The 14,767-nt window shown below is 43.0% G+C and overlaps 1 protein-coding gene across 2 annotated transcripts in view; it reads left to right on the top strand.

Moving 5' to 3' along the window:
• The window catches only part of UNC93B1 (unc-93 homolog B1, TLR signaling regulator), an 88,373-nt gene that overhangs the window by 54,306 nt on the left and 19,300 nt on the right, over nucleotides 1–14,767 (top strand). For both annotated transcript variants that reach the window (XM_073597075.1, XM_073597074.1), the window contains exons 6-7: nucleotides 3,229–3,358; nucleotides 10,397–10,490. In XM_073597075.1, the coding sequence (XP_073453176.1) occupies nucleotides 3,229–3,358; nucleotides 10,397–10,490 (224 nt within the window). The remainder of the gene's footprint in view (nucleotides 1–3,228; nucleotides 3,359–10,396; nucleotides 10,491–14,767) is intronic.

Here is a 14,767-nt window from a genome sequence, read left to right as displayed (position 1 = left end):
TGGGGGGGGCGCAAACAGACTGAAAAAAAAAACCATCAATTGCAGCCTCACTGTGCCCATCAAACATAGCCACTGTACCATCATACGCAGCCACTGTACCATCATACGCAGCCACTGTACCATCATACGCAGCCACTGTGCCATCAATTGTCACCACTGTGCCCATCAAACGCAGCTACACTGTGCCGTCAAACGCAGCCACTGTGCCAATCAATTGCCGCCACTGTGCCCATCAAACGCAGCCACTGTGCCCATCAAACGCTCCCACTGTGCCATCAAATGCTCCCACTGTGCCCATCGATGCTGCCACTGTGCCCCCCCCCCCTGCCGCCATCTGCCCGGCACTTACCCTGTCCTTGGTGGGGCAGCGGGCGACAGCGGCGAGCGGTTTCCTCCATGTCTTCTCCCGTCCTCTCCTCCCATCCTCTCCTATGATTGGATGACTGATAGGCGTCAAATTACAGCGCCTGTCATTTCAGCCAATCAGTTGACGGGTAACAGACCTGAGCACATGATTGGCAGAGAGGCAGTTCAGTGTTAGGAATGCAAATATTAATTTGCTTTCCTAACACGACTGAGTGAACTGGGAGTGCCAAGCATGGCGCTCGCTGTTTACCTTTTTTGATGCCTATTAGAGCCTATGGCTCTAATCAGGTGCTTAAAAAAAAATACCCCGCCGCTGTAATTCAGGCGCTCGGCACCCAAAAAGGGGCCGGGCACCTGAATAGGGGGTGATAGATAGCACCCATGGATAGATTCATACAATGCATGAATCTATCTATTGGTGATAGAGGGGTGGCTGGAGAGAGGGGGTGGCGCCCGTGTGAACGCACTGCCACTGCAAATGTATGCTGCATGATTTGCATGGGTACATTAAAGAAATGTGGGGTTGTCAAAAAGATTCTTTTGAAAGAGGAAACAGATCCTGCATATGTAATTAGCTAAAATGACTGTCCACTTGTACATGTATAATGACAAATACATATAAACAAGTTTTTTATTAAGAAGTTTTTTATTTTTACATTAAAGCCTTAAGCCTTGTACACACAATCAGATTGTTGGCCAACAAAGCGTCAGACTTTTGTCCGAAGGGCATGTGCCATGCATACAAACGGCACACAATTGTTAGCCAACAAACACGAATGTAGTGATGTACTACGAGGAATTTCCGCTCTTGAGCACCGCCCTTTGGGCACCTTCTGCTAATTTTTGGTGAGCATTGATTCCGATCATGCGTGTTTGTACTTTCAACTTTTGTGTGACGGACTTGTGTACACACAATAAGAAAATCTGACAACAGACCGTTGTCCGCTGAAAATGTACTAGCCTGCCATCCAACATTTGTTGGTAGAAAGTTGGGCAACAATCGTCTGATGGTGCGTACTAACGGTCGGATTTTAAGCCGACAGCCGGTCATCACACAATTCCCTGACGAAAATCCAATCGTGTGTACGAGGCTTTAGTTTAGTCAAAGCTTAAAAAAAAATTATCAGCACGAAGGACAGTACTTATAGTCAATGCAACTGTGCATCTGCTTTGTTGTCCTATTTGAAATTCGATGTCCTCTACCTCCCTGCATCAGTAATCGTCCGCTGCTGGGGGCGGTTTTATATAAGCACAGGACCTATCATAGGTACTGGTCAAAAGTGCAGACTATGAACTATGTACTGTACTTCTATGAATGCAGAATGGGGGATCTGTGAAATTTCTACTTCCTCTACTCATTGATCTCTTTTCATTCATGACAGCTAAAGTACAGCCTCTGTGAATGGAAGAGGGTGGCCAAAATGGCAGGTATAGTTGGCACTCTACGAGTGCCTGTGATCAGTCCTTTAACTCATATTAACCCCCGCAGCCATAATATTCCGGTGATGCAGGGGTTAATATGAGCCGAAAAAACTGTCACAGGCACTTATCAATGAGTGCTTGACTATACCTGCCATTTTGGCCCCCCTCTTCCATTCACAGAGGCTAGGTAGGGGGGATCAATGGTCTTCAGATTTTAACTACAACTGCAGGCATCAGCACAGGGGACACTATGCATTGACTAAGTACTGTTCCTTGTGCTGATTTTTTTTTTTTTTAAGTTTTTTTTTTTTTTTTTTTTTTTTTTTTTTTACTAAACCTAGGCAGATAAAAAAAAATATAAATGAATGCAGTTATATTTTCATTAAAAAACATTTAATGTATTTTTACATGCGTGTAGCAGAAGCACCTGACTTTACCTTGAAATCTGCTGCCTGTGATCTCCTGTACAGCAGCAATCAGACTGGGAAAGGCAGGGGAAGCACTAGGAGCCAATCAAGCTTTGCTGCAGTGCACATGTGCTGGCAGTGGGAGAGTGAAAGGCCGAGGATCCATTTTATCCTGTGTTTAGGACCAAGTCTGAATTAAACATCAACTGTGCTCTCAGGAGGGTGCCTAGATATTGTGACAGACTCACCCGGGACAGAGGCTTTTGGAGGGGACTGAATGTCAGCCTCTTGCCTACAGATTATGGGCCCTGGTATTTGGGGTACCCTTGAGGTGTTGTTACTTTGGCTTTGGGTCCTTGTCCCCCAGGACACACAGACTCTGGGGACCCTCTATTTATCATATTAGCAATAGTGACTGAGTCATACTGTTGGGACTCATACTGTGAGGAGATGCTAATATCATCAACTCCACTCACCTGTCTGATGTCTGCTATAATGTGTTTAATGTAAATGAGTCTAGTCTGGCTTACCACAGCTTCTTACCACACATTTGTTTGTTCTAATTAACCCTGTGTTGATGTTTATGGTTATGTGTATTTTAATAGTCAATGAGCTAGGAGACGTAAAGTCTTAAACCCAAAGGTCATGTCTCTGAGTCACCTAGTCTGGGTAAATGATTTAGTAAACTAGCTCATGTTAATTAGGTTACAGTTGTATTGTTAGAGTAATATGAGCAGGAGGGGGGAACCTCCTCTAAAGGTATATAAAGACTTGTAATTCTGGTTGTAATAAAAACAGTCCATGTTAGCAGCTAAGCAAGTTTCGCCTTGTTTTGTGCTTTGTGAGCGGTTGGAATATCTGATATCCGTATCCAGACTGGGAGGAAGTGGTATACCGACGGAAGCACTCAAGCGGAGTGTGGGACGTTCCGTGACAGATATAATTTCCTTTTAACTAAAAATATTGTAGACCATCTTTTAAATTTTTCACTATAACTTTTTTTTTCTTTTTACTTGAATATATTTCACTACAGGATGGCTCAGAAGTATTATGAGTATGTGAACTACAAAGAAGAACACGTCAGGGAGCAGCGCCGTGTACCCCGAGGAGCCAGCAATAAATACATCATCATTTTTCAGAGCATCTTCTATTCCATCTTCCATGTGAGTTCACACTTAGAACATTCCTTCTTGCAGGTTCTCTGTCATAAAAAGGGTCACTGTCCACAAATTTGTCCCTAACAAAATAAAAAGGGATACCATCCAATTAGGTCATGGAAGTTGCCACCATCCCTGAGACAAGGAAATAAAATGACCCCCTCGGATAGTTGGTGGGACTTTAACGGCAACAGAGTAGTAAAAAAACGGTTTTATTAGTACAAATATACAAAATACAAAGATAAAGAAATCGACATATGAATCAAGTATTATATAAAAAAGCTAAAAAATATAGATATGCTGGTGTAGTAGTCGAAAAAATATATATTCGTGCAGTCTTCCACTTGGACCTACGCGTTTCGGGACTGAACAAAAGGTCCCTTCATCAGGGGCAACTTGTAGGAAGAATCACACTGCATGATAGAATACAGATTTAGAAACAAATATAAGTAAATACAAATCATATGCATTACAACAATTGCTTGTATCGCAGACCATTCAGCCCGGTTAACCCATCCAAAAAGATACAACATACCCAAGCATATTTAGTATGAGAAGCTCACTGCCAGATCCCGGGGGCAAACCCGTCAAAAACGCCCTGAAATACCAAAGGAAGATGGGGCATATGGCTGGCCCCGCCTTATCCACACTGGTCCACCCGTATGACGCCAAAAATGGCAAGGCTCGCCGGAGAAAGAATGATGATGTCTAAGATGGAACATAGGTTGGTATCTAGAAAAAAGAAAACTGGATAGACCAATATCTATATAAAAAAAATGACGATAATAGCATGGACACCGGGCTATCTAACTGCCATCTGAATCTGTGTCCAAGCATAACACAAAATAAATAAGTGTATATGTCTTATAGCAAAGGACCTCAAGGCTGAAGAAAAATGGGTGGGGGAAAAAAGAAAAAGTACAGGGACGAGAAAAGGGGAGGAAAGACCACCCTATGCAGGTAGGTAGCTCCGATGGATCTATTCAGTAGGTTGTTCCTTCACAAAAGCAGAGTCTACAAGTGAAAGGAAAAAAAAAAAAAATAGTGATAACAGGCAGCAAATTGTGCCCTCGGCGTATTAAATTTCCACAGACAAAAAGGGGAAGATTACCATGATGGTCCGGAGCTAACACCCACTGCTCTTCAGAGCATGGTACTCGTCCATCCGAGTGGAAGACTGCACGAATATATATTTTTTCGACTACTACACCAGCATATCTATATTTTTTAGCTTTTTTATATAATACTTGATTCATATGTCGATTTCTTTATCTTTGTATTTTGTATATTTGTACTAATAAAACCTTTTTTTACTACAAATTTGTCCCTGATTGTAAGTTTAGTGCAAGGAAGATTTAAGTACGAGTTTCAGAATCGTAATGTCTTCTCCCACTCCAAATTCCTTCATGATACCACATGATCAGGTCTGGCTCTGCCCATGGTCATACCTCATCCTTGATTATGTCAGAAATGTCATTTGCTACAAGCCATGCCAATACAGGATTATCAGACCTTAAATTTACCTCTGGGATAAAAACAATTATAGGAAGAATATCTGGTCTAACATGCAAAGTCCCAAAAACCAGTGATCTAATACTGACTATATATCAAATGATACTTGGTAGGTATGTGGCCAATCCTACAGTATGACAATCTGAAGCAAATGACACACTGTTCCAAAGAACAAGCCTCTCATCCACCATGATATGTTGGGTGCCGGCGAAGGAGTCCGTTCACGCTCATGGTCCTGAGAACGCGGACTGCACAGCGATGACAATGAGGCTTCCCAAAAGCTTTATTATACCACATACAGCATGCAGTATGCCCCCACCATGAGAATTTCCCTTAATGGTGAGGACAACATGTATGCTGTATACTGTTTGTGGTACAAGAAAGCTTTTATGAAATGGTGATGTCATCAGTGTGCGGCCTGCTTTCTATTACAATCCTAAAGTTAGCCACTAGTGAGAATCACCAGATGGGGAAAATTAAAGTGATTGTAAACCCTTACATAAAGTGCCTTGAAAAAGTATTCATACCCCTTGAAATTTTCTACATTTTGTCATGTTACAACCAAAATAAATGTATTTTATTGGGATTTTATATGATGGACCAACACAAAGTAGCACATAATTATGAAGTGAAGGAAAATGATAAATGTTTTTAACATTTTTTACAAATAAATATGTGAAAAGTGTGGTGTGCATTTGTATTCAGCCCCCCTGAGTCAATACTTTGTAGAACCACTTTTAGCTGCAAGTCTTTTTGGGGATGTCTCTACCAGCTTTGCACATCTAGAGAGTGACATTTTTGCCCATTCTTCTTTGCAAAATAGCTCAAGCTCTGTCAGATTTGGATGGAGAGCGTCTGTGAACAGCAATTTTCAAGTCTTGCCACAGATTCTCAATTGGATTCAGGTTTGGACTTTGACTGGGCCATTCTAACACATGGATATGCTTTCATCTAAACCAGGGGTCTCAAACTGGCAGCCCTCCAGCTGTTGCGAAACTACAAGTCCCATGAGGCATTGCAAGGCTGACAGTTACAAGCATGGCTCCCACAGGCAGAGGCATGATGGGACTTGTAGATTCGCAACAGCTGGAGGGCCGCCAGTTTGAGACCCCTGATCTAAACCATTCCATTGTAGCTCTGGCTGTATGTTTAGGGTCGTTGTCCTGCTGGAAGGTGAACCTCCGCCCCAGTCTCAAGTCTCTTGTAGACTCTTAACAGGTTTTCTTCTAAGATTGTCCTGTATTTGGGTCCATACATCTTCTCATCAACTCTGACCAGCTTCCCTGTCCCTTCTGAAGAAAAGCATTGCCACAATATGATGCTGCCACCACTGTGTTTCACGGTGGGGATGGTGTGTTCAGAGTGATGTGCAGTGTTAGTTTTCTGCTTCTTGCAAACTGCAAACGGGACTTCTTATGGCTTTCTTTCAACAATGGCTTTCTTTTTGCCACTTCATAAAGGCCAGATTTGTGGAGTGCACACCTAATAGTTGTCCCATGGACAGATTCTCCCATCTGAGCTGTGCATCTCTGCAGCTCCTCCAGAGTTACCATGGGTCTCTTGGCTGCTTCTCTGATTAATGATCTCCTTGCCCGGCCTGTTAGTTTAGGAGGACAGCCATGTCTTGGTAGGTTTGCAGTTGTGCCATTCTCTTTCTATTTTCGGATGATGGATTGAACAGTGCTCTGTGAGATAATCAAAGCTTAGGATATTTTTTTATAACCCAACCCTGATTTAAACTTCTCCACAACTTTATCTCTGACCTGTCTGGTGTGTTCCCTGGAATTCAGGATGCTGTTTGTTCACTAAGGTTCTCTAAAAAGCCTTTGAGGGCTTCACAGAACAGCTGTATTTATACTGATATTCAACTACACACAGGTGGACTCTATTTACTAATTAGGTGACTTCTGAAGGCAGTTGGTTCCACTAGATTTTAGTTAGGGGTATCAGAGTAAAGGGGGCTGAATACAAATACACGCCACATTTTTCAGATATTTATTTGTGAAGATTTTTTAAAAATCATTTATCATTTTCCTTCCACTTCACAATTATGTGCCACTTTGTGTTGGTCTATCACATAAAATCCCAATAAAATACATTTATGTGTTTGGTTGTAACATAACAAAATGTGGAAAATTTCACGGGGTATGAATACTTTTTCAAGGTATTTTATACTCAGTGAAGTGATTGGCCTCAGGAGATACACATAGATGAAACAAATCCTCCAACATAAGTTGCACCTGTTTATCTGCAGTCTTCTCTCCTCTACATTCGTTCAAAGTCCAGAATTTATAAACCTGTCTGAGCTGTTAGAAAAAAGGGGATGGGGAGGTGAAGTTGCACACCTCTTTCCTTTACACAGCACACATGGACAGAGCTGTGTGGTGGAGATCCCTCCCCTGTCACCTTTTTAACCCTAATACCCTGTACACACGTTAACAAAATCCATGTTTTTTTTCCGACGGATGTTGGCTCAAACTTGTCTTGCATACACATGGTCACCCAAATCTTGTCGGAAATTCCGAACGTCAAGAACGCGTGACGTACAACATGTACGACAAGCCGAGAAAAATGAAGTTCAATAGCCAGTGCGGCTCTTCTGCTTGATTCCGAGCATGTGTGGAACTTTGTGCGTCGGAATTGTGTACACACGATCAGAATTTACGACAACAGATTTTGTTGTCGGAAAATTTAAGAACCAGCTCTCAAATTTTGTGTGACGGAAATACCTATGGAAAGTGTCCGATGGAGCCTACACATGGTCGGAATTTCCGACAACAAGCTCCCATAGAACATTTTCCGTTGGAAAATCCTATCGTGTGTACGGGGCATAAGTGTCATGAAAGTTTGTCAAACGTAACTCATGCACATAGCAGAGGAACAAAGCAGCAGACAGAAATGACACACAGTGCTCTTAATTGGGACGCGTACACACTAGAGAGGGATATGCTTTGTTCATGTGTCTGAGGTTTACTTTAAGCCTTATTGTAGTGGTTATATATTCTTTATTTATTATCCGCACAATTATTTTCTTTCTTTTTTAGAAAACATTACATTTTTTAAAGGAATATTTTTTTTCCATATGTAGCAAATATAAACTGAATAAAAAATGAGTTGCGGTGTGCTTTAAAAATATATATAATTGACACAAATAAACAAATTCATGAAAAACCACAACAAATTTGCATCGAACAATGCAAAGTGCAACTCTAAAAATAATTGTGCAAAATCATATACAAACTTAAAGCGGGAGTCCCGCAAAATGTTTTTTTTTTTTTTAAATCAGCAGCTACAAATACTGCAGCTGCTGACTTTTTAAAATAAGGACACTTACCTGTCCCAGGGTCCAGTGATGTCGGCACCCGAGGCCAAACTGTCCCTCGGTCCTGCTGCTGCCATCTTCGGTAAGGGAATCGGGCAATGAAGCCTTGTGGCTTCAATTCCCGGTTCCCTACTGCGCATGCGTGAGTCGCGCTGCGCAATCAGAATGGTCCCTGGACCCGTGTGTGTCCCAGCAGACAGCGCGGGGGGACGGGAAGTGGCGCAGACTCCCGTGGGAGTCTATGCCCGGAAGTGGGTGCAAATACCTGTCTTAGACAGGTATCTGCATCCCCCTCCCCCCTGAAAGGTGCCAAATGTGACACCGGAGGGGGGAGGGTTCCGAAAAGCGGAGGTTCCATTTTTGTGTGAACCTCCGCTTTAATAAATGGATCAGATACTCAATCGCTTTTAAATATATCAAATCATTAATATATACACATATACTTTTTGTGACCGACCCGACCAGGACAGGGGCTTTTGGGGGGGACTTCAGGGTGGCCTCTTTCCCACTGATTTTGGGCCCTGGAATTTGAGGGAGCTACAAGCATTTAGGAAAATATCCTGGTATATAATGCAAAAGGACATTATTACATTTAATAGTCAAGGAAGCCATGATGGTCTCTGCCAGCTTGAAACTCAGTGAGCAGATATATGTGAAAAGAAAGCTGGTTAATGAGATTTGAACAGCCCTGGGTCTTCTTAAACACTGTTGCCGGACAGTCTGGGATCCCTGATTAATCAAAGCATTGTCTAGGTGTGAATTCCCATTGTTAAATTGAGTCACCTATTGTTTCTGTCTGTTGGCTAGTTTGGCTAACTCTTGGAGGTTCTTATGATGGGATTAACCTTGCGTCAACTTTAGCTCATTATCTAACCATTGTGTGATGTTTTGGGTAAATATTTGGTTTTATTGTTCATGTGGTGACTGACCTACTTTTGAAGTGTATAAAAACCTGTATTTCTGTTCAATAAACAGTCATTCTTTTAGAGTTTACTTTAACATTTTGTCTGTGTATGGTACTTGGGGTAAAGAGCTGGTATTGGCTCTTGGTCTGCTGGAACGGCTTGGAAGGCAGGAGGTACTGTTTGGCAGAAGCATGCAAGTGGGGTGCCAAGGCGTTCCATCACACTTTTGTTGTGAACAAATCAACCATTATCAATATTGCAAATAGTCAGGGGCGGACTGACAACTCATGGGGCCCCTGGGAAATAGGAGATTATGGGCCCCCCAGGCAATAGGAGAAGATTATGGGGCCCCCGGGCAATAGGAGATTATGGGCCCCCCAGGCAATAGGAGATTATGGGGCCCCCAGGCAATAGATTTTGGGGCCACACAGACACACAATGTACACACACAGAATACACATACACACACTGAAAAGGTACTGAAGAGGCGGGGCAGCTATAATCTTGGGATTTTTTAAAAACACAGATTTTTACATACTGTCCCTGGTTTTATTGAGGCTGGTAACCCTGATGGGGCCCCTTAGTGGCATGGGGCCCTGGGGCAGTGCCCGAGTGCCCGAATGGTCAGTCCGCCCCTGCAAATAGTTTTTGATATTTAGAGTCGGGGTCTGTATCTCCTTTTCCTCTTTTTTTTCCTTCTGTCAGGGATTGCCAGAAATATGGCTGTACAAACCTCACAGAGGTTTTTGCATTTCCCAATTCTAGCCAAAACTAGAAAGGTAAGATACTGTATGGGTTTATGAATGAAGGCCTCTGGGCTCCAGCACCCAGAACAGAACTTTAATGCAAAACTAAACCCTCCTATCCTTTACAGCCAAGGAAGCTTCAATCTTGGCCTATGTTTGATCTGCAGTTGCCAAGGTGCTCCACATGTAATCAATTTTGACACCAGCCATTCGATGGCTTGACAGTTCGGTTAAGAACATAAGTGACTGTGATAGTTCTCATTCATGGCATGCCTTGAATGTAACTGTTTTAAGAAACTGTTAATCCTTTTGATTTAGTTCAGCTTTAGGATTGTTTATTTTCTGCATATCAGCTATAAATCTTGGGGCCCCTCTAGGTGACACATATACAACAGGCCAGGTACTGCCATGTTCCACCTGAAGTATTGGTGGTACACCTCAAGCACATTGAGAAAAACTATTGTAAGATTGATGCTATAATATACTATAAACTGCATTATGTACAAATCTAGGGTTATGTCATTTTAATCTGATGTTATCTGCTGTTTTCTTTCTACAGTTGAGCTTTGTCCTGTCCCAGTTTCCTGTGTACTTCTTCCTCAACAAGTTCCTGAATTCATATAACCACACGCTCTTCAACGTGCATGAATGTGGTAGGTGTGCAGGCTCTTAGTAATATTATATACAAGGTTTGTGCACAAGCTAAAATGGAAAAAAAACATAAAAATTATTTTCATTTCATTACCTGCTCTAGAAAACAGCAGCTGAAAAAGGATTGGCTGCAAGGTTCAAACCCTTCATTTTGCATACACACAGGCTTTAGCCTAGGTTCACAGTGGAGCGATTTGACATGTCAAATCACATGGCAAATCGGCAGCTATTGCTGGCAATGACACCCTACGAATCGGTACAGCGCTGATTTTGCAGCACCACACTGATTTCCAACAGTAGTTCCTGTACTACTTTTGGCGACTTTGGGTGCGATTTTGTATAGACATCTGTGCAGGTTAAGCTGAACTCACACAATTTCTAACTCGCTGTCAGTGTGACCCTAGGCTGAAACTTGATTTGTTCTGCAGTACTATAATAAATGTGAGTAAAGAACTGAATAGGTCAAGTGATTCTTAAGCAGCCCATAGATGGTGGGAAGGAAAGAAAATTGCTTTACTCCCCCATCAGCACAGTCAATGTTGATGGGGGAATGCCTCCCGCAGCACTATTGTATTCTGCTGGTCGGGGGGGGGGGGCGTGGAGAGCATTCCTGACCAGTGGAACACAATGATTTCTGCTAGTGGCTGTAGCCCCTGGCGGTAATCGCATGTAGAAAAACCCAACAGGCTGGTTGTCTCCAAGTCGATTGATGGATCGACTTAGGTACAAGCAGCCTGCCCATACTTGGATCAAATCTTGGCCGGTCCCTGCTGTTCCAGATGAATTTCTATCCATGTACAGTATGGCCAGCTTTACACTTATAACAAATCTTGTGATATATCATCAGCTGCCACATAAGCTAGCCATACACTGATCACATTTCATCCGGTTCAGCATGGACCAGCTGAATTTCGATCGATGTAGCAGTTGCCTCTCGAACGAAGTTGATTGTTTTATCGACTTCTGCTGAACAGACAAGTTGGAAAACATCAGCAGAAGCCACTGTCAGAATACAATATCCTGGCACGGGGTGATCCTCCATCCACATTGTTTGTGGAGAAAAAAAAAAACTGTGTATGGGCAGCTTTAGTGTTAATTTGACTGTCATTAAGAACAAATACAGAAAAAAAGCTGTCATTGCAAAAAAGGAAGAATCCAATTCTTAGGCAGAGAAAACACAACCAAAAGTCTCTCCAGAAACAGATGTTCAGCGTATTACAGTTTATCTGTGCAATGTGCTACTTTATGCAAATAGTGGTGCATAGCTGCGTACAGCCACTGTCACCCATTCATGTTTATAGGTGACTGTATGCAGCTCTAACGCATCTAAAGTGGGAGCGCTGGCCCTGCTTGCCAATATGTCACTGATACCTAAACCAGACAAAGATCATACACTTCCCCAAAATTACAGGCCAATATCTGTATTTAAAGTGGTTGTAAAGGTAAAAGTTTTTTCACCTTAATGCATTCTATGCATTAAGGTGAAAAAACTTCCGACAATACCGCCACCCCGTTTTACTTACCTGACCCCTCGAAAGTCCCCCGCTCGCTCCCGGCATCGATTTCGCCTCTCAGCCTGGCCGCTGATTGGCTACAGTGGATGGATTGAAAGCAGCGCAGCCATTGGCTCACGCTGCTGTCAATTACATCCAATGACGCGGCACGCCGGGGGGCGGGGCCGAGTGATACAGTGAGCGGCCATAGCCGCCGCTGTATCACAGGAGCGCGTCCGCAAGAACTAGCCACCATGCGAGGGAGCTCGCATTAAGGTGGTGAGTCCTTGCGGGGAGGAGCCGAAACAGCCGCCGAGGGACCCCAGAAGACCAGGTTCGGGGCCACTCTGTGCAGAACGAGCTGCACAGTGAAGGTAAGTATAACATGTTTGTTATTTAAAAAAAAATTAAAAATTACCTTTACAACCCCTTTAACAATGATCTAAAAAATGTTAGCGGCTTGCGTCCAGGATTCATTTCAGGATGTCAGATAACGGACAACATTCGTTTAGCAATGAATGTAATCCAGGATACGAACATAAAATCTCAGGAGCTGCTACTTCTAAGCCTTGATATTAATAAGGCATTTGATTTTGTCTCTTGGAAATACCTAGATATTATCTTACCAAAATACAGAATACAAGGTGAATTTTTCCATGCATTTAGGACATTATACAATAACCCTCCAACAAGAATTTGTTTACTGGGTTGTAATTCTAAATTTTTTAATATAGGCAGAGGGACAAGCTAGGATGTCCTCTTTTTCCACTCTTTGCTCTAGCTATAGAGCCTTTAGCCACTGCCATTTTATCCCATACAAACGTTAAAGGATACACCTCATTTAATAGGTCATATAAACTTGGCATGTATGCCGATGACATGCTTCTATTCATCACACAACCTATCACCTCATTACCAGACTTACTTAGTACACTACAACAATTCGCATCCCTTTAAGGACTATCAGTCAATATTTCGAAATCCATAGGTATGCCCATTAATATACCCAATACACAATTCAGTGCCTAAGGGACTGTTTCTCCTTTACATGGTCTATGTATTCTCTCCCCTACTCAGGCATTCGTCTCACCCCAGTTATAAAACACCTATTCTCTTATGCCCGTACACACGGTTGGACATTGATCGGTCATTCCGACAACAAAATCCTAGGATTTTTTCCGACGGATGTTGGCTCAAACTTGTCTTGCATACACATGGTCACACAAAGTTGTCGGAAAATCCAATCATTCTGAACGCGGTGACTAAAACGCGTACGTCGGGACTATAAACGGGGCAGTAGCCAATAGCTTTCATCTCTTTATTTATTCTGAGCATGCATGGCACTTTGTGCGTCGGATTTGTGTACACACAATCGGAAATTCCGACAACGGATTTTGTTGTCGGAAAATTTTATAGCCTGCTCTCAAACTTTGTGTGTCGGAAAATCCGATGGAAAATGTGTGATGGAGCCCACACACGGTCGGAATTTCCGACAACAAGGTCCTATCACACATTTTCCGTCGGAAAATCCGACCGTGTGTACGGGGCATTAGAATTGCATCCCATTACTACTTAAATTAGAAGAAATATAAAATTATGCAAATCCTATCATATCTCATTCTTAGGTAGGATTACTGTAGTAAAAATGACTATACTTCCAAAAATATAATATTTACCGTATTTAGCGCAATCCCCATTAGAATACATAAAATCTATGTACAGTAGCTAACTTCCAAAAAGAAATTAACAGCACATTGCTAATTCAAAGATCCCCTGGGTCCAATTTGAAAATAACTCTATATACCCTTACTCTCTATCGGGTATACTTTTGGTCTACAAATATCCCACAAAAAAGGTTTGTAGATTTAAATCAATTAGTTCTTCATTCTTTACAAATATGGAGATGATATAAAAAAATCTACCTTCAGAAGCCATACTGGTTACCTTGCTCTGAAGTCTCCCATTCCGACATGAGTCAAACAGGCCTGTAGTACGCTGAAGTGTATCTTCTTTAAAAGATTATTCCCGGGGCGTGGCCTGGACATGGCTGGATAGAGACACGTTATAGCTGAGCTCCCGGCCGTCTCTCCCCTATACCAGTAAATCCAGCTGAAATATCCAAACTATTCTTCTCATCCAGAAGAAAGGCAGTAAAAAAGGGCAACAAAACAACTAAATCAACCCCTCACCCGCCATCCTCGGGTGAGCTTAGACGGCGATTCCAGCTCTCCCTCCTCGGCTCTCCGGATCTCAAGATGGCGTCGCCGAGTGGTGAGCACTCAGAGAGACGAGCGGATCGCGGCTCCCCATCTCCTCACGGAGACACACTGTCAGCATAACCATATGCCGGCTTCCCTTCGGATCTCCGCTCTGAACATGGTGAGCAGTCGCAACCCCCCTCACAAGCTCCCAGAGTAGACGCTGAGCTGCGCTCCCTCCTGCAGGCATTACCCACCAAAGCAGACATTACAGCCCTCATAGCCACAGTAGAAGCCGCTCACCGCAAGGAAATGGATGCGGTGAGGGCAGATGTGAGCGCACTGACATCTAGAATATGGACAGGGGAGACATCCCTGGCAGCCCTGGAACGTCGAGTGGCGATGGTGGAGGAGAGCCAAGTTACACATGCAGAGGCCTTACAGGAGCAGCGGCTGCATTTAGAGGAAATGGAAGACCGGAGTCGCAGGAATAATCTGCGACTCCGAGGACTTCCAGAAGCCACCGGACCAGAAGATTTGGCAGAGACAGTAATCGCTATTTTCCGCAGCTTGCCAGATATTGATCTA

Source organism: Aquarana catesbeiana, linkage group LG08 (assembly GCF_042186555.1).
Source record: "Aquarana catesbeiana isolate 2022-GZ linkage group LG08, ASM4218655v1, whole genome shotgun sequence".
NCBI lineage: Eukaryota > Metazoa > Chordata > Amphibia > Anura > Ranidae > Aquarana > Aquarana catesbeiana.
The sequence above is the reverse complement of the archived record's forward strand: the minus strand, read 5'-3'. Positions and strand labels throughout refer to the sequence as shown.